Source organism: Pagrus pagrus, assembly GCF_965226575.1.
Source record: "Pagrus pagrus genome assembly, chromosome: 13".
NCBI classification, from domain to species: domain Eukaryota; kingdom Metazoa; phylum Chordata; class Actinopteri; order Spariformes; family Sparidae; genus Pagrus; species Pagrus pagrus.
Window position 1 is genome coordinate 13,042,521 of NC_140197.1, and position 19,714 is coordinate 13,062,234.

Consider the following 19,714-nt stretch of genomic DNA (forward strand, 5'->3'; position numbering starts at 1 on the left):
TGTTTGAATTGTTTGTCCATTTGTTTAGTCTGCTTTGTCAACAAATTTTGGTTGGTTAGGCTAAATATCAGAAGCATGTTTATCAGCAGTACATCCTCCACAATAATCATAACACTAAAAGACTGGCAACTCTTTTTTAAAAATGAAGCCATAATTTTCTTCTTTCTTTTTTTTAATTACTCAAGCTACTTTCACCATTTTTCCACGTACCTTCTGACAATAGAGGTAGACCCTGTCTATTACCCCTGGTTAGACATCACTGAGTATTTCTAATCTACTACAGGAGCAAAATGGGCAAATGGGTCTGCTAGCCTGAGCGCAAGCTGCCTTTTGTTCCAACTCCTTGTATATTGTTGATAGAATTTAATTTCATTACTCTTGTATACATGATTATTAATCAAAGCCATCTCAAATTAAAACAGTTTCCTCTCTGTCGGACAAGGGAAGATGATGCGCACCTATAACCTTCCTGATAGTATAAAAAATAAAATAAAATAAAATATTCAAAGCTGACTTCTGTAAGACATTCAGCTGGAAAATGCAGAGAAGCAAAAGGCAAATAACATTTGCAGCACAGGTCCTCTGCAGTAAATATTTCTGTTCTATTTCAGTGACTGAAAACTCAACCAGCACCGGCAAGATTGCTTTACTGTCTGGGATAAGATGCATATTACTGTATGTAGGGCAGCTCCAGCCATCCGGGTTCTGATTTCATCAGGGATTTTGATTCAATATTGAGGTTTACAGACATTCGATAATGTGTTCTGCAAGCTGAAATTTCATTTTAGCATCTCCACCTCATCCGCACCTCCAGAGAGTGAATACTTGCAGACTGGAATAAATATAATAACTGGAAGGATTTGGCCAGACAAAACCACAGCTGACAGCAGTCATGAAAACACAGCAGCTCTATTTAAACTAATGGATAACACAAGCATTTCTGCAAAATTGTCAACATGTTAACCATTTTGAAATCATATCACATTAAAGGTGAGACTTTAAAACTGACAAGACTAAGTACGGTACATGCTATTATTTATAAAGATGCATCAATGTCCTTACTGAAAAAGGTGACGTGTCATGGGACATTTTCATGTGACAATCAGATGAAAATGATTTTAAAGGAGACATATTATGCTCATTTTCAGGTTCCTAATTTTGTTTTGGGTTACCACTAGAAAAGGTTTATGTGCTTTAATGCACAAAAAACGCATCAGATTTCTCATATTGTCCAGTACTGCAGCACCTCCATTCACTCTCTGTTTTAGCTCCTGTCTCTTTAAGGGCCCCCTCCTGAATACCCAGTCTACTCTGATTGGTCAGCTCGTACACACCTGAGCCAACACCTAACAACAACAGAGCAGCTGTGCCAAGTCAATTCTTAAAGGATAAGTACCGTTTTTTACAACCTGGACCTTATTTCTGGCAAAACATATGGTCATTTACTCACCCAGATAACTTTGGTGTCATTCGGCGTCGTTCGGACGAAATTAGATCCAGTGTAGCGGCGATATATCCATATAATGGGAGAGACGGGGCAGCGACACACAGCCTCTATATAACGCATTATCTGCCACGAAACTAGTTAATTTCATCAATATTTTGTTATGAAATGCTAGCGCTATTCCCCTCTGAGTCCGGGCTCGTCCGTTATCAACATCCGGGGTCAAACTAGCAGTAGCAGCTACAGGTAAACAAGCCGCGCTGTCGCGGGTGCGCGTGCAGCTCAGAGACGACATCTTCCAGGTCAGAGGTAGTAGATCAGCCTACAGACCCCGGATGTTGACAATAGACGAGCCCGGACTCAGAGGCTAATAGCGCTAGCCTTTCATAACAAAATATTGATGAAATGAACTAGTTTCGTGGCAGATAATGCGTTATATAGAGGCTGTGTGTCGCTGCCCCGTCTCTCCCATTATATGGATATATCGCCGCTACACTGGATCTAATTTCGTCCGAACGACGCCGAATGACACCAAAGTTATCTGGGTGAGTAAATGACCATATGTTTTGCCAGAAATAAGGTCCAGGTTGTAAAAAACGGTACTTATCCTTTAACTGCAAAACTAGCCACAGCGGGAAAAATGATGCAAATGTGTGAGTCTGTGACGTAGTATGATGTCACAAAGTCACAGAATTGTAGGCTGAACTACTGACGAGGCATTTCAGGATCAGGGTCTTTGGTGGGAGAGAGGAGCTTCTGTTGGTACGGACAAGCACAAAAACAGATAAAAAAAAAAAACTGTAGGTATCCTTTAAAATTTGCTTTACATACCAGCTAATACATCAAAGTGAGCATCAAGTTATTGTGCTGTTGTGATGCACTGACTTCATGACTGCATTACAAGCTTAGCATTGGCAATAATGTAACTTGATCACAATAAAAGCAGACATATTGTTAAGCCTTCTTTCGTGTTACTTGGTATATTTGTGCTTTTGGATCCTAAAATTCAGGGGCTGAGATAGGAAAGTCCTTTTTCCAATGCATTGGTGGTTGTGGAATAAACAAATAAATTCATATTTTACCATTTTATGGTTTAGGAGAGAGGCACATATTGTGTTTGTCTCATATACTGTATAAAGTACAACAGTCATGTAATGATGCACTGACTTGATAACTGCATTAAAACCTTGGCAATAAAAGCAGACATGTTGTTAACTTTAATACATTTTCTCAATACTGAATGAACTCAAAGACGCAAAAATGTCAAGTCTTTAATGTTATGCTTGTTGCCTGTCTTTGTAACTTAGTGTCTTTGTGATTAAAAACCTGGCTTTCAAGCCTGAGAAAGGCCACTAAAGGGTGAATTTCACATTATGCATGTATGTTCTCTTCTTATCAACTTACAAGGACAACACCCACACACGTACACACACACAAGGACAGATCATTTCCTACAATAAAACATTACATGACTGCTGACGCAAATGCACAATGCATACCTCCAGACTCTAATTATCTGGAGAACAGGAAACATGGACACGAACTCTGCTGTGGACGCCTGTTTACTGTGTTGTAACAGGTTTGTGTAATAGCCCCTGGTTCTGTTTTTACTGTTCATAATGAGACTGCTCGGTGTACATCAGCTCAGAGCTGTGTGTCGAGGTAATTGGATGACACAGAGAGTACACAAATGCACACACACACACACACACACACACACACACACACGCTTTAGTCACAAACATACCCAAGGAATGCATATAAATGCACAGTCACACAGTGTTCTGTAAACATTAGCGGAAATCAAATGTGTTAAATGGGAACATTAACCAGCCAATGCAAGTGTCAAGACACATACACACACACACACACACACACACACACACACACACGCACACACACAGAGATGTACACGTGTACCCGTGCACTCTTCTGTGTTTGTAGCAGCACCCCACCCAGTCAGGGCCAAACCACGGCTGCCTTCACCCGTCACCATGGCAACCCTTTCAACTCCCCTTGCAGTGACATCACCTTTGCTGTGGATCTGTTTTATGTGACTGAATATACACAGCGGAGCATTTATTTCCACTCGCAGCAACAGAGATCCAGTGGCATATCAGTTTTAACACGCACACACATACACAGTGCACGTTTTCCATAAATCTATATACAACAGGATGGTTTTAACCCCCTGGTTGCAGTTTTACTTAATTCAATATTTAGCCAAAGTGCATTTCTACACAGATTATTTTTATAATAAAGGCTTTTTGCTACAGTGATGTTTTCTCATTTTTTGAGATAAGGCTAATCTACCGTCACACACATCAGCACAGAGGGTGGTAAATTGTTAGCATGCAGCGCTACAGCTAATGACCTTCTGGGGTCAACACATGGATAATAAAGTCATCACTTAGCAGGTGATAAGTGATAATGTATTGTTGTTGTTTTTTCCCGCTTTAAATTGAAATAAATTGGTGGATGATTTACAGGTTTATGATCGTGTGCTGACACAGATTTGTCCCAACAGCTGGACAGTGGATGGAAAGAAATAGATCATTTAAGCAACAAAATCATTTCTCCAGGATGTTACAGTTTGTGTGTCCTTGCACATTTTTGCTTTACAAAAAAGGGCATTTTTCCCATCTTTTCTTAACTACAATAGATAGTTTGAAGTTAGATAGTTTAAAGATGAGATCTTCTCTCCATGAGAAATGGTACAGTACTCAACACACATCATATATACATAATTTACAGGACAAGGGTCAGACAGGTTAGTTTCCACACCTTAAACTTTTGTCTTAAATCTATCCGGGAGATTAATTACTGTAAGCCCCACACATATGTTTCCTTTCTATTATGGTAAAATATTGGTTGGTGAGCAAATAAAAAGAATTCGTCTTTTTGAAGAAGTATTTTAACATGTTCTTAGGAACAATACATATTCATGTGTATCATTGATTTAAATATTAAACATGCATAAAACATGAAATGCAATAAATAATCCAAACTATTTTTACTCTGCATAGCTTTCCACAAAGACTATAGTTGTTCTGAGATCTCAGAGAGACATGAGGAAGTGTAGCACAACGGTGGTTTATTGAAAGAGTGTGATCCTACCACGCTTTAAAAAAGTCTCCATGCAAATGTAGCAGAACGGAGCCCTGTTATGTCTACTTGCATGGCTCTGTTCATTTTAAACTGATCAGTGATCGACAGCCAATCACTGTAGGCAGGCAAACTATAAAGGCAGCTAGTGGTCCTCCTTGCTTTCCCTCTGTCGCTGTAGCCTATCTCATTTCCGGTGCGCCCGCTGTTGTCGCAGATGCTGTGGACCCTCTCCCTCCCTCAGCCGGGACGCTCTCACTAATTGCAGCTGGTTCACTTAGGGCGGAAGAGCGCCTGAAGGCTCTCGTCTGTCCCCCCCCTCCCTCAGCTGGCTCATTAGTACTGCTGGATCGGGACCGCGAGTCCAGGTTAAGCAGCCAGAAGCGTCGCAGCTACTTGGCTCATCCCTAACTATGCTGCTGCTTTGCCTACTGTTAGCTCATCGTGGCTAACCACTGTTACTTGGCTCATCTGGACTAATTGCTGCTTTATCTTTCCTTTAGTCCCTACTTACTTATTTTCTTTGGCCACTTCATTAGTTGCCAGTGGGCTTAATTCTTTTGGTTTATTGCTATTTTGCTTGATGCCCTTAACCCTGGTTAATATTGTTTGTATGATTGAGTTTGTTTAGCATCTTTATCTTTAGTTTTTTTTTGTGTTTTTCTTATTTAACCATACCTGGCTGTTTAGTTTCTGAAAATTAACCTGATTTCATGTTTATTCTGTTAACTGCTATTTATTTTGTTATTGTTCTGGCAGTCAATCAGTGCAGTCCAGTATTTGATGTCTAATTTGTATTTTGTTTCCTCTTTTTTTTTAGAAGTTTGAGAGCCTAAGGTGGTGGGGATTGGTGTCCTCCGGTGGTGGTGTCCCCTCCTGTGTGCTGTCAACCCCGGGTGTGACCTTCACGTGTGTGTGTGTGTGTGTGCGCGTGGGTGTATATTCACGTGTGATTGGGGTGACCCTCCTTCTTGGATACTGCACTTCTGGGGGCCCTCCTCCCCACTGGTAAGCCTCAGCTTCACCCATTTTCTTTTGTCCCACTAGTAGTTGTTGGTTTTTGTTTTGGCCTTTTATTAATATTGTTTAAAATAAAAAACTTGTTTTGTTGGAACCACGTCTCTTGCCTCATCGTATAACGGACCTACGTGCTATTGAGTGATCAGTTTGTCAGTGGTTAAAATATCATTCTCTGGGTGAAACTCCCCGAGTGGCGTTGTTGGCTTCTCCGAAATTATACCAGTTCGCTGGTTGCTCCCCCGATTCACTCGCCACAAATTGGCGTTGTTGGCAGGGTCTACTTTTGAAGGCTGAGACGTGTGTTCCATTCTACTTTTTGGTTTAGTCGCTTTGAGTATATGCTATTTCGTTTATCGGGACGTTTTGTTTGTCTCGTTTTGTTTGAAAGTAAAGCAGCAGCTAGTGTGTTGATTTGTGGTGAGGTTTTTCTTGTGTTGGGTGTACTGTGCTGTAGTTGTGTTTCACTTATCGGGCTGTAATAATGGAGGAGGAATTGCAAGAGTTGCGAGATCTGGTTGCACAGTTGAAAGCTGACAATGAGAGGTTGCGTCAAGAGCAGGCCCCTGTGGTACCACCCCCTAGTGCCACACCTTCAACCTCATCAGCACCGCCTGCTGCCAGTGTCTCTGCAGCCGAGAGGTTAGTGTTTGTGCCTCGAGATAGAAAGTGCCCCATGTTCAGGGGAAGGTCAGGGATAGCACTGAGTGAGTGGCTTGAGGAAGTACAGTCATGTATGAGGGCTCGTCATTTATCTACAACTGATCAGGCTTTCTTTCTCTATGACCATTTAGAGGGGGAAGCGCGGGAAGAAATTAAATACCGCTCCAGTACAGAGCGTGGGGATCCAGCTAGGATAGTGGTGATACTACAGGAACTCTATGGCTGTTCTGAGTCTTATGTGGCCTTGCAGGAAGCTTTCTTTTCTCGTAAGCAACATGAAGGAGAAACATTACTTGAGTTCTCCCTTGTCCTAATGAGTCTTATGGGAAGAGTAAAACAGCGTGCACCAGCTGGAATGCTTAATGCTGAGGGTCTGTTGCGGGATCAGTTTGTTGAGCAGGTGCTAGATAGCACTTTAAGACGAGAACTTAAACAGTTTGTGCGTAGTCAACCTACAGCTACATTGCTTGATGTCAGAGGGGAAGCAATTAGGTGGGAACGTGAAGGTCTGCCCAGCGCCTTTAGAGGCCGTAGTAACTCTGTCCCTTCCATCAGTGGCATTCAATATGGAGTCCAGGGTGCTCATTCTGTTGCTAGTGTCCCCCCTTCATCTGAAATGAGTAAGATAAAGGAAATGTTCAGGCAGCAACAAGAACAGCTCGATCAGTTAACCCAAACCCTTGCTCGTATGCAGCGTCCTCATACCCGTAGTCATCCAGCTCCTCGTGGGCCTCTAGTATGTAACCGCTGTCAGAGACCTGGTCATTTTGCAAGAGAATGTGATGGTGTGCGTGCTTCCCCTCGTCCTCAGTTCTCCTCACAAGCTTCCCGGCCCTCTGCCAGGCAGCCAGAACCCACCGCAGCTCCGGAAAACTAGCACCCACCAAACTGCAGAGCCACAGTTTGGGTGGGGCTCCTAACGGCTCACGTCCCGTACTAGGTGAGTTAGCTCACGCTCCAAAACTGGTTTCATCTTGTCCCCATTTAGAGGTCATCATGGGTGGAGTCAAGGTGCCATGTTTAATTGACACTGGTTCTATGGTTTCTACTGTTACCGAGAGCTTCTTCCAAAAGCATTTTGAACCCTGGGGCCAAGAACGGCTTAAATCCTGTAGTTGGTTACAGCTAAGGGCAGCTAATGGTTTGAGTATTCCCTACATGGGCTACTTGGAGCTAGATGTTGAGTTATGTGGTAAACTGATTTTACAGTGTGGCGTCTTGGTTGTAAAGGACATTCCTGGTAATGCTTCTCTTCAGGCCCCTGGCGTGTTGGGAATGAATGTGATCCAGAAATGCTACCAAGAGCTCTTTGTGCAGCATGGTTTGTCATTGTTTAAACTGTCTTCTGTTGCGCAGGCCCCACAACCTGTTACACAGGCGTTGCAGAAGTGCCATCAGGTAACCACGCAGACCCCTCAGGAGCTAATAGGGAGGGCAAAGGTCAGAGGTAGGCGTGCCTGTCGCATTGCAGGTGGTGTGATGAAGATAGTGGCAGCTACATGCTCAGAGCAGTGTTCTGATACCACAGTGTTGTTTGAGACCCTTGACTCTGGTTTACCTGCTGGTTTGCTGGCTTCTCCATCTTTGGTTAGGGTGGTTAATGGTACAGCATACATACCCATTGTGAATGTTGGCTCCGTAGAGGTGATGTTATATCCACGCACTGTTGTCGGTACCCTGGAAAAGGTTAATGTTGTAAGCTTACCTGCAGGAATCGCAGAAGTTCCATCCACTGTAGCCACTGTAGCATCCCAGACAGTCTTACCTACAGTGCAGGATCACATTGAAGGTGTAGATCTGTCTCCTTTGTCCTTAGAAGAGCAGGGTCAGGTGCGGTCTCTCCTTAGGAAATACACTCCTATTTTCTCTGCCCATGACAGTGACTTAGGCTGCACTAACCTGATCTCTCATGACATCCCTCTGGTAGATGAGACTCCTGTCAAACAACGCTATAGGCGCGTCCCACCTTCTGATTATGAGGCTGTTAAGGAACACATTAATCAGCTTCTTTCTGCACAGGTGATCAGAGAGAGTTGCAGCCCCTTTGCCTCCCCCATTGTGCTAGTAAAAAAAAAGGATGGGAGCATGCGCATGTGTGTTGATTACCGGCAGCTAAATAGCAAGACCAGGAAAGATGCGTTCCCGCTGCCACGCATTGAGGAGTCGTTGGATGCCCTGACGGGGGCACGCTGGTTCTCCACCATGGACCTGGCCAGTGGGTACAACCAGGTTCCGGTCGCTGAGAAGGACCGGCCCAAGACTGCGTTCTGCACTCCATTCGGCTTGTTTGAATGGAATCGTATGCCGTTTGGACTCTGTAATGCCCCCGGTACCTTTCAAAGATTAATGCAGAGAATCTTTGGTGATCAACAAGGGCAGTCATTGCTTCTATACCTTGATGACATTGTCGTGTTCTCTTCTACGGTACAGCAGCATCTTCAGCGGCTAGAGGTGGTATTGGCTCGACTGCAGCAGGAGGGACTCAAGGCCAAGCTCTCCAAATGCGCCTTCTTCCAGCCAGAGGTGCGTTATCTGGGCCATGTGATATCTGCCAATGGTGTTGCCACAGATCCATCCAAAATAGAGGCTGTGGCCAAGTGGCAGTTTCCCCAGACAGTCTCTGAGCTCCGGTCCTTCCTGGGTTTCGTGAGTTATTACCGCCGCTTTGTGGAGGGTTTCGCGAAGCTGGCAGCCCCACTCCATCGACTGATTGCTGAACTTGGAGGCCCCAGGTCTAAACAGAGGTCCCCACAGCTTGCCATTGAGAACTGGACAGAGGAGTGTGGAGCAAGCTTTGAGGCACTCAAGACCAAGCTTACTACGGCCCCAGTGCTCGCCTACGCAGACTTCTCCCGGCCCTTCATCCTTGAGGTCGACGCCAGCCATGGTGGTTTGGGGGCGGTGCTTTCACAGGAACAAGAAGGCAAGGTGAGGCCCATTGCTTATGCCAGCCGGGGACTGAGGCCCACAGAGCGTAATATGACAAACTATAGTTCTATGAAGCTGGAGTTTTTAGCCCTTAAGTGGGCTATGACGGAAAAGTTCCGAGAATATCTGTTGGGCCACCGCTGCATTGTCTACACAGACAATAATCCACTCAGTCATTTGTCAACTGCAAAGCTCGGCGCTACAGAACAGCGTTGGGCAGCTCAATTGGCCTCTTTTGACTTCGAGCTCAAATACCGTTCTGGCAGAAGTAACAGAAATGCAGATGCTTTGTCCCGTCAGCGCTCACCTGGTCCATCAGACATGGCGGCCATGCTCCCTGGCACACCACTCCCCGAACCACTCCAGCAGGCTCTCAAAGTGAACAAGACTGTGATAACTCAAGCAACTGTGACTGTTCTACCTGAGAAAACTCCTGACGATATCCGCACCCTGCAGCAGGCTGATTCAGTCATTCAAGAAATCCAGAGGTACTGGGAGCAGGGCCGGCGTCCCAGTTATACGGAGCGACAACAACTCTCCTCACCTGCACTGATCCTGCTGCGTCAATGGGGCCGGCTGGTTAAGAGGGGCGACATCCTGTATCGGCAGACCTTTCGCCCTGATGGTGCTGAGCCAATCTTCCAGCTGCTCCTGCCTGCTGTGTTAGTCCCTGAGGTGTTAACACAGGTTCATCAAGAGCATGGCCATCAAGGTGTGGAACGGACCCTAGCTCTTCTACGATCCAGGTGTTATTGGCCAGGTATGTCAACAGAGGTTGCACAATGGTGCCAAACTTGCGAGCGGTGTCAGGTCGCCAAGGACAACCAGCCTGCTACCCGGAACCCCATGGGACATCTTTTGGCATCAAGACCAAATGAGATCCTGGCCATTGATTACACCCTACTGGAGCCAGCTCGAAGTGGCATGGAAAATGTCTTGGTGATGACCGACGTCTTCAGCAAATATACGCTCGCCATCCCCACCCGTGATCAACATGCTTCTACTGTGGCCCATGTTTTGGTGGTGGAGTGGTTTTCAAAGTTTGGGGTCCCCGCAAGGATACACTCGGATCAGGGACGCAACTTCGAGAGCGCACTTATCCAGCAACTTTGCAGTCTTTATGGCATTCAAAAGTCTCGCACCACCGCGTATCACCCAGCAGGCAATGGCCAGTGTGAAAGATTCAATCGAACTCTTCATAACTTGCTGCGCACACTGCCTCCATCCCGAAAAAGAGACTGGACTTCCTGCCTCCCTCAAGTCCTCTACTCTTATAATACCACTCCCCATCAGGCCACAGGTGAGGCCCCATTCTTTTTAATGTTTGGCCAGGAGCCCAGACTCCCCATTGACTTTCTGTTGGCTAGAGTCCAGGACCCCGTCAGTGGAGACGTTCATGAATGGATTCAGGAACATCAGGCACGATTGCAGATTGCTTTTGATGGTGCAAGAGAACGATTGAAGACGGCAGCGGAGCGCAGAAAGAAGGCTCATGATCAACACCTTCGAGGTGAACCACTTAAAGAAGGTCAGTTGGTCTTCCTGCGTGACTTGAGTGCCAGAGGGCGTCACAAGATGCAAGACCTCTGGGGCTCCACAGTGTATTCTGTCCTCAGAGCACCTAAGGGAGGTGGAGCTGTTTACACCATAGCCCCAAAGGATGATCAGTCTAAAATCAAGCATGTTCACCGTACCTTGTTGAAGGCAGTGATTGGAGTGGAGCCTCCTGGCCGTGCGGTGGCCAGCCATCAATCTCCCCCTGGCAGGCCAGTCTCTGAGTCCTCCTGTGATGGAGATTTGTTGCTTCTGGTCCCTGAGGCTGCTTCCCTCCCCACCTTGCCAGCTACTAGGGCTGTGGCAGAGACTCAAACAACGCCTCGGCTGCCACACCACCAGGCTAACCTGATTCCCACTGTGCCAGGTCCACCCATGCCCCCTGTCATATTTCCTGTTCAGCCATCCGCATCCCGGGTTATTCCATCTACCAGCTCCTCTGACACCACCAACCTGCCTCTCCGGAGGTCAGCACGATCAACTGCTGGCCAGCATCCCAATGTCCACCGAATCCCAAGGCCGGTGGGGGACTTGGCATTAGGGGCTGCAAACTCTCAAGGTTCTGTATCACACGCTGTTATTGCACTTTTTAGACCCTGGAGTTAGTTATGTCTACTTAGGTTTATTGTCGGGACGACCATAAAAAAAAAGGGGTAGATTGTAGCAGAACGGAGCCCTGTTATGTCTACTTGCATGGCTCTGTTCATTTTAAACTGATCAGTGATCGACAGCCAATCACTGTAGGCAGGCAAACTATAAAGGCAGCTAGTGGTCCTCCTTGCTTTCCCTCTGTCGCTGTAGCCTATCTCATTTCCGGTGCGCCCGCTGTTGTCGCAGATGCTGTGGACCCTCTCCCTCCCTCAGCCGGGACGCTCTCACTAATTGCAGCTGGTTCACTTAGGGCGGAAGAGCGCCTGAAGGCTCTCGTCTGTCCCCCCCCTCCCTCAGCTGGCTCATTAGTACTGCTGGATCGGGACCGCGAGTCCAGGTTAAGCAGCCAGAAGCGTCGCAGCTACTTGGCTCATCCCTAACTATGCTGCTGCTTTGCCTACTGTTAGCTCATCGTGGCTAACCACTGTTACTTGGCTCATCTGGACTAATTGCTGCTTTATCTTTCCTTTAGTCCCTACTTACTTATTTTCTTTGGCCACTTCATTAGTTGCCAGTGGGCTTAATTCTTTTGGTTTATTGCTATTTTGCTTGATGCCCTTAACCCTGGTTAATATTGTTTGTATGATTGAGTTTGTTTAGCATCTTTATCTTTAGTTTTTTTTTGTGTTTTTCTTATTTAACCATACCTGGCTGTTTAGTTTCTGAAAATTAACCTGATTTCATGTTTATTCTGTTAACTGCTATTTATTTTGTTATTGTTCTGGCAGTCAATCAGTGCAGTCCAGTATTTGATGTCTAATTTGTATTTTGTTTCCTCTTTTTTTTTAGAAGTTTGAGAGCCTAAGGTGGTGGGGATTGGTGTCCTCCGGTGGTGGTGTCCCCTCCTGTGTGCTGTCAACCCCGGGTGTGACCTTCACGTGTGTGTGTGTGTGTGTGCGCGTGGGTGTATATTCACGTGTGATTGGGGTGACCCTCCTTCTTGGATACTGCACTTCTGGGGGCCCTCCTCCCCACTGGTAAGCCTCAGCTTCACCCATTTTCTTTTGTCCCACTAGTAGTTGTTGGTTTTTGTTTTGGCCTTTTATTAATATTGTTTAAAATAAAAAACTTGTTTTGTTGGAACCACGTCTCTTGCCTCATCGTATAACGGACCTACGTGCTATTGAGTGATCAGTTTGTCAGTGGTTAAAATATCATTCTCTGGGTGAAACTCCCCGAGTGGCGTTGTTGGCTTCTCCGAAATTATACCAGTTCGCTGGTTGCTCCCCCGATTCACTCGCCACACAAAGTTGCTGAAAATCTGGTTTGAAAAAATCACACAAACATCTCAAGCTGATTGCTCCTTTCTACACACACAAACACACACACGAAACTCTACAGCATGTCAGATATAGTACATGACATCATGAATGATTCACCCAGCCGTATTTACATATCAAACTCTGCAGCCTGGCCCCACATGAGTGTGCGTGTGCATACATGTACCCACACTGCACATGAAACATGCCTCTGAGCTGCTATTAAAACAAGTTTCCTGACATCTGAGAGCTCCTCTTTGATCTCCAGACTGCTGACCTGTCACAGTAACCGTATCAATTAACATTTATTTGAAAAGGCAGGGTTTGGTCCACAGAGATTTCCTCTCTTGTACATCCGAGTGTTTTAATATGGATTTCTTTCGAAGCTGTAGTATGTGGTAGTAGATGTATGTCAACCTTTCTCACCAGTTACACTGAGGCTCTTAACGAATCTGATCCAGAGGCTGATTTTCTTTAACATTTGTTCATGGGGCATCTAATTAAAATGTCATTTTTAAGAGCGGACTGACTTCTTAAAGAGCTTTTCCACCCTGTTATAAGTTTTATCAGTTACAAAAGGAAGGGAGAAAACTCTTCATTGCACAACATGAAACAACAGCTGAACTAAGCCAAAACATGCAGGGCTAACACCCTCCATATTGTGTGAATCTGGTGTTAGAAACAAGCTAACGCTAGTGAAAAAGCCAGCAGTGTGTGTGCATGTGTGTTTTCTGCATGTGTGGATGTGCGTGTGTGGTGTTCCAACAGTTTCAGCCCCCCATCTGTGATGTGATATTAACTGTTGGATTTTCTTTGATGCCCATAAAACCGCCTCATTACCCCAGTAGCTTCTGAGAGCATCTTCTGTATCATTACACACATGCCTGCGGTAAAATACACAAACAAGTGTAAATCAGTGCTGTTGCAGAAAAGCTTAAAATCATGGCTGGTGAGAAATTTATTTAGTTGTTGAAAGGCGTCAAAAGGGAGATGCTACTAGGAAAAATTTTAAAAACGAAAACATGCCCAGGACACTTGTCACCTTTAAAAAAGACTCTGTGCCATTGAGTGAGAATACTGTTGGAGTTGTAGGCCACTCTATGTGCTGTGTGAGTGCCAAACAGCCTAATAGTCAAAAAATTTAAATGCATCTTTACTGTTTTCACTTCAATACATGCGAAATAATGTATTTTCTAAAAACCAGTGTGACTGTTTTGAACCACCTTAGATGCAAAATTTTAACCCTGTCGCCAAATCAAGCAGCCTTTGCGGAGGATTTTACTTTGTAGACTAAGACAGAGGATCCCCAGTCAGTATGTACAACCGCAATGCTCAGACTCAGTGTTCATCTGCTGGTATTTACAGCTAAACCAACATGCTTAGTGAAAATCAACACTGCAATCTGTTTGGCAGGGGAGAGGTGGCTTTAGGGGAAGATGAATTCAAAGAGGACTGCTCACATGGGACCTCAAACACACACACACACACTGAGCATGTTCTTCTGTTAGTTCTTTGTTGACATGAGCCATTCACAAATGCTCTGTATGCAGGAGTTGACTAAATTTGCAGCTGGATATATGTTGTGTCTTTGGACATTGAAATCCTTAAGAGTGCCTTTAGATAACCCACAGACTATTCCCATGTTTTATGCGGTCTATCGCGCAGATTTTGTTACCTTCAGGCAGAGCTGGGCTGGCTGTTTCCCCTGTTCCCAGTCTTTGTCCTAAGCAAAGCTAAACGGCTGCTGGCTGTAGCTCCAAATTTAAGAGACAGTGGTGTCAATCGTATCATGTAAATCTCTGCCACAAAGCAAATAATTGTAATTCCCTTTAAGTATTAAGGTTAAGTGGGTTGTTTAAGTGTGCAATTCTGGTGTTTCTCTACACAATGGACACTGAGATAAAAACTGAATGAAGAGAAACCCTTGTTTTGACATTTATTGAGAATTCTGTATCATAAATAAAGCATTATCTCACAAACTGAACAGGAACTGTTTAATTTCATCCAAAGTAATCGAAGTTAAACTGCTCTCCTTTTGCCTCAACAGCCTTCCTCTGTTTTAATAATCACTTCCTGTCTGCCTCCACTTTGCTTAACCCAGATAACTGTTCACTGTGTCAGGAAAACACTTCGTTCTCACTATGTGTGTCTACTATATATGTGTGTTTGTGAGCATGTGTGCCGTAAGCGTTGATTTGCTGTTTTTTATAGTCCTTCGAGGCCCGCTGTCACTGCTCTGTTCTAATACTATAACGAGACCTCTGGGACACTGAATCACACACACATACAAAAGGACACACACACAGCGGAAGATAAAACGCAATCTTTCAGGGCTCTGCAAAGCCAATAACAGCTTTTACAATGAAGGAAAAGGCAGTAAAGGAAGGATGAGCAACATAACAGCATTACAGCAGGCCATGCGAGCGGGGTTTGCTTCCATCTCCGAGGCTGCTGTCAGTGCACGGCCCCTTTCCACCACAACACGACCGGAATCGATCTGTCACCTGTGAGATTTCCGTGTAAGGCTGCGAACGCCCTGTCGACACTGGAGACACTAGTAACACTTCGTCATGCTAACCAGCAAATCGTTGGAATCTCATTTCCCATGTTTCCTTGTTGATGAAAGGCTGAGATGACAAACATATGATAGTAGCTGCTGAGATTCAGTCTCATGAATGACACTGCAGCTTCTTTACAAATCTTTACACCCCTTCTCTCAACTCAGAGATACATTTCTTAGTCAAATAAAATATAAATAATTATATTTCATGTACAGTTAGTAAGGAACCTCCATCACAAGACTGATATATGCTCGATATGTTGCAGATAATAAAGGCCAATACTGGTATGATAGCTCTACAATATTTGAGCATGGCCAATACTTTTTTTTATTCATTTAGTTTCTTTAATTATTCTTTTGGAAATGTGTTTAGTGTCTGTGGCAACTGTCAAATAAATACAACCACAACAGCTACAATCAAAAAACGACAATAAACAACAAAGTGCTTCTCAACATTACCGAATATAAAGGATATAAATATATTTAAATAAAAGTGCAGAAACATCTCATATGGGTAAGGGAAGTCTACAAAGGTTGTATCATGTACTTCTGTCCCAATCCTTTCCCTGCCACTCAGGCCTAAGAAAGCAATGTCATACTGTGTTGTTTTAAGCTGATACCAATATGATATATTTACTATTTACATTTTTTAGTGGACTTAACAAACACCATTTCCGATAAACCCTATACCTTTGCAGGCTACATTTTCATGAGAGCTGTAGTCACCTCTGCTCAGACGGTAATGTTTTCGCTTGTGTCTGTTTGTTGGTTGGTTGGTTTGTCAGCAGGATTACAAAAAAAACACTGAATGGATTTCCATGAAACTTGGATGGAGGATGGATCACGGCCCAGAATAGACCTCAGTAACTTTTGGTGCAGATTCGGGTGAATGGATGGATCCAAGAATTTTTTTCTAAGAGAAAAATGCATCGACCTGGATAAAAAAAATTAGGCGTATTTAGGTGATTGGTATCTATGAGTGAGTACAATTTGATACAGATCCAAGATCTGGTGAGCCTAAATTATGGTCAAAAAGTTATGGGAGGTTTCAAATTAATTTAGAGTGATACAAGGATATTGAGTTTTATATTTGATTAGGCCTGATTAAATTAAAGGGGACTGGTTGGGCCTTGGCAGAGGTATGCAATCGACTAATTGCTCTAGTTTATTGACTGTTTTTAACTGGCTTTGTAAAGTTAAATAAATAAATAAAATAAACACATTTGATTATAATTAATATTATTATTATTGGTCTTAGAATATGGAAAGTAAACCTCTGGAACAGGGGTGATGATGATGTCATGATTTCGGCCCTATAGACACAAAGCAAAATGAAAGTACTTTATGCATACATTACATACATTTATTTCCCTACCCCTAACCGCTATTTGTCTAACTCAAACTATTAAATAAAGTCTTCACCCTAGCATTGAATGATGTAACAGGGTTCACCATTTTGGTCCTCACAAAGTTGTCGGACCCCACACCGTGAGTGGCCTTTTTTGGTCCCCACAAATATGGAAAAACAAGGTCACACAGACACACGAATACACACACATATACACACTTGCTGTCACCTTGTCAGATGTGTTTAAGCAACTGTACAGTATCTGCTCCTCACATCATCCCTCCTCCTCTCTGTCTGTCCCAGCTGTGATAAATGAGGTTGTACAGCAGAGCAGACACATACGAGACCAATCAAGTCAGTCAATTAGACAACCTGCTGTCTCAACAAGGCTGACGGAGCAGCTGAGGACATTTTACCGTGTGTGTGTGTGTGTGTGTGTGTGGGAGTGAGCAGGTAAAAGAGAGAAGAGAGGGAATAAGACAAGCTGAAAGTGAGGAGGGAGGGGAGGATTAGAGAGTGAAGTATGGAGGTTGTGTTAGTTAATCTGACAGTGGGAGAAGAGGAATGAGTGGGGACAGAAGGAAGACAAAAGGAGGAAAGTAAAGAAAGAAAGAGGAAGGAAAAGAAGTTGGGGAGGATGAGATAGAGGCAGGAAGGAAACATCCGTCCTATTCAACCTCAAAAAAAGGAAATAGAAGGAGAGATTATAGAGATTATAGAGAAAGGGAAGGATGGGTAGTAAGACCTCACAGAGAAAATGAGGATAGAGCGAAAAAAAAAGAAAGAAGAAAAAGATTTCAATTAGCCTGTTTGCTCTCTGCGCGCGCCAGTGTTCGCTGATTGACAGCTCACAAAGAGCGTGCTGCCACATGGGCCTCACCCACTCTCTCTCTCTGTACCACACATTCACACACACACAAACACACTTTTTGTAAAATATCTCCCATCGTTCCAGGAAACAGCTGCTGACAGAACACGTCGATCTCACCCGCCAACATCTCCCTTTGTTTCCTTTCTTTCATGTTAACCCCCACCTCCTCCACCTCTACAAGAAATCCTCTCCTCCTTTCCACCTGCCTCATCTCTCCCTCATCTTCCGCCTACTCTCTTCTAACCGTTTCCACTTATCCTCCTCCTCCTCTGCTTATAACTTCACCTCCTCATCGCTTCTCCAAACCTCTTTACCTCTCTCGCCTCGTCATTTTGCTCCCTATACCCTCGCCATTTATCTTCCACTCAGTCACCTCCCACGTTCCTATCAAAATCTCCTCCTGCTCTTCGCTTTTTTTTTTTCTTTCAAAATTCAATCTCAGCCAAGTGTTTTTGACAAGATTCGATGTGTCATATCCATAGAAACATGTACAGACGCTGCAAAAATTCCCTGTGTGCAGTTTGTCCTTGCTAGAAGCTGAAAAATATGCAAAACCAGCAATGAACATATTTGAATATAAGATTCATTGCTTCAGAAGTGGCTCTCTAAGATGTTAAAGGAATGAATTAAGGAGTAAATCAGCAGAAGAAACAGACTGAAAGCTGTGACGTGAAGATGTACGGTGGGTGACTCCTCAGATCCTGACTGGAGCGCAGCTATCAATTCAAATTGCTGTTTGAAATTCACACAGTTAATGGAACAGATTATTCATGGCCGCCTCAGATCTTAAATCACATTTCACTTCCACTTCCAAGAGCTTCTCTTTAAGATGATCTCATTTTTTTCCTCTGTCGTAACTGGTTTGGTCTTCGTGCCTCTTTTCTCCCTCGGCGTGTGTGTTTCAGTGTCTCTCTTTTCAAATTACTCATCTGACAAAAACACACACTCTTATACACACACACACCTGTGTGAGGGGAAACCCCAGGACTGTTCCACCATCTGTAACTGCTCGGTACTGCTGCAGTGTGGCGAACACACACACACATACACACACACCCTTGCCTTGCAAAGATTGTACTGTTGCAAATACAAAAGCAAGAAATACTGTTTGAAATAACAGCAGACAGTCGTAACATCATTTGACTCCTGCATACGCTGTGTCATCACACACACACACACACACACACAGCTGCTCCCACCTCTGCCAACATTTCTCATGGACGCACAACCTTTTGCCAGTGTGTGTGTATGTATATGTGAGCAGAAACATAATTACAAAAGCTGGCAGTGCACATGCACACACACACACACACACACACACACAAACACACACGGGAGATAGTGTAGGATGTGATCAATAGTTATTGATCTGCCACCTTTGGCTTGTCTTGGCAGCGTTTCATGTTAGACATAAAAATGTCCACACCCGCCAGGATAGAGGCATATGGCACACAGACACACACAGAGATTCAGACACACACACACACACACACACACACACACACCCATGATTTTAATTTAATCCCTGTATAATAAATCCTGTAAAACAAACACCATAAAATAGATAATTCATGCACAGTGAAATAACTTGGATCACTGAAGTTATACTAATTCACTAGAACAGACACACACACACACACACACACGCTCCTCCATCGCCTCACCTCTGTAGCACATAGTCAGCCACAGCAGCTCCAGCACCTGACCCCCAAACTCACACACGTCCACTCCCAGCATGGTGCCTCTCTGCGGGGGCTGCGCCCTGTGCGACGGCTGGCAGGAGAAGAACCAGAGAACCGGGGAACCTCCACAGGTAGCAACAAAGTAGCAGAGCAGGGACGGATTAAAGAGGAGAGCATCCACAGGAAAAAAAAGTCTCAGATTGGGGGTCAGACGAGCATCTCCTTCCCCGGAGGATGTGAAAAAAATGTAGTTGGAGGGGCTGAAGGGGGAGGCTGGTGTGAGAGAGAGAGGCAGAGAGGCAGGGAGGGTATCCTTCCTTGGGTGTGGGTGTGGATGTGATGGGGATGTGTGTGAGCAAGAGAGAGAGAGAGAGAGGATGGAGGCAGGGAGGGTGAGGGAGGGAGAGGCAGCAGACACAAGGAGCAGCCGGCTTCCTACACTTCTTCTTCTTCTTCCTCTTTTCTTCTTCTTCTTCTTCTTCTCTTTCTTAAACTAGAACAAGAAAGAGGCTAAAATGCTAACTGTTAGCTGCTGGAAGCTAACAGTGGCAGGCAGACGCTGGTTCAGCCGGCAGAGCTGTCTGCAGCAGCATGTGTGTGTGTGTGTGTGTGTGTGTGTGTGTGTATGTGTG

At 44.6% G+C, this 19,714-nt stretch overlaps 1 protein-coding gene across 1 annotated transcript in view; it reads right to left on the bottom strand.

Moving 5' to 3' along the window:
- Positions 1-19,714, bottom strand: part of arhgdig (Rho GDP dissociation inhibitor (GDI) gamma) — a 37,167-nt gene extending 17,453 nt beyond the window's left edge. The window contains exon 1 of the mRNA XM_084370378.1: positions 19,065-19,714. Within this exon, the coding sequence (XP_084226504.1) occupies positions 19,065-19,137 (73 nt within the window). The 5' untranslated portion in view covers positions 19,138-19,714. The remainder of the gene's footprint in view (positions 1-19,064) is intronic.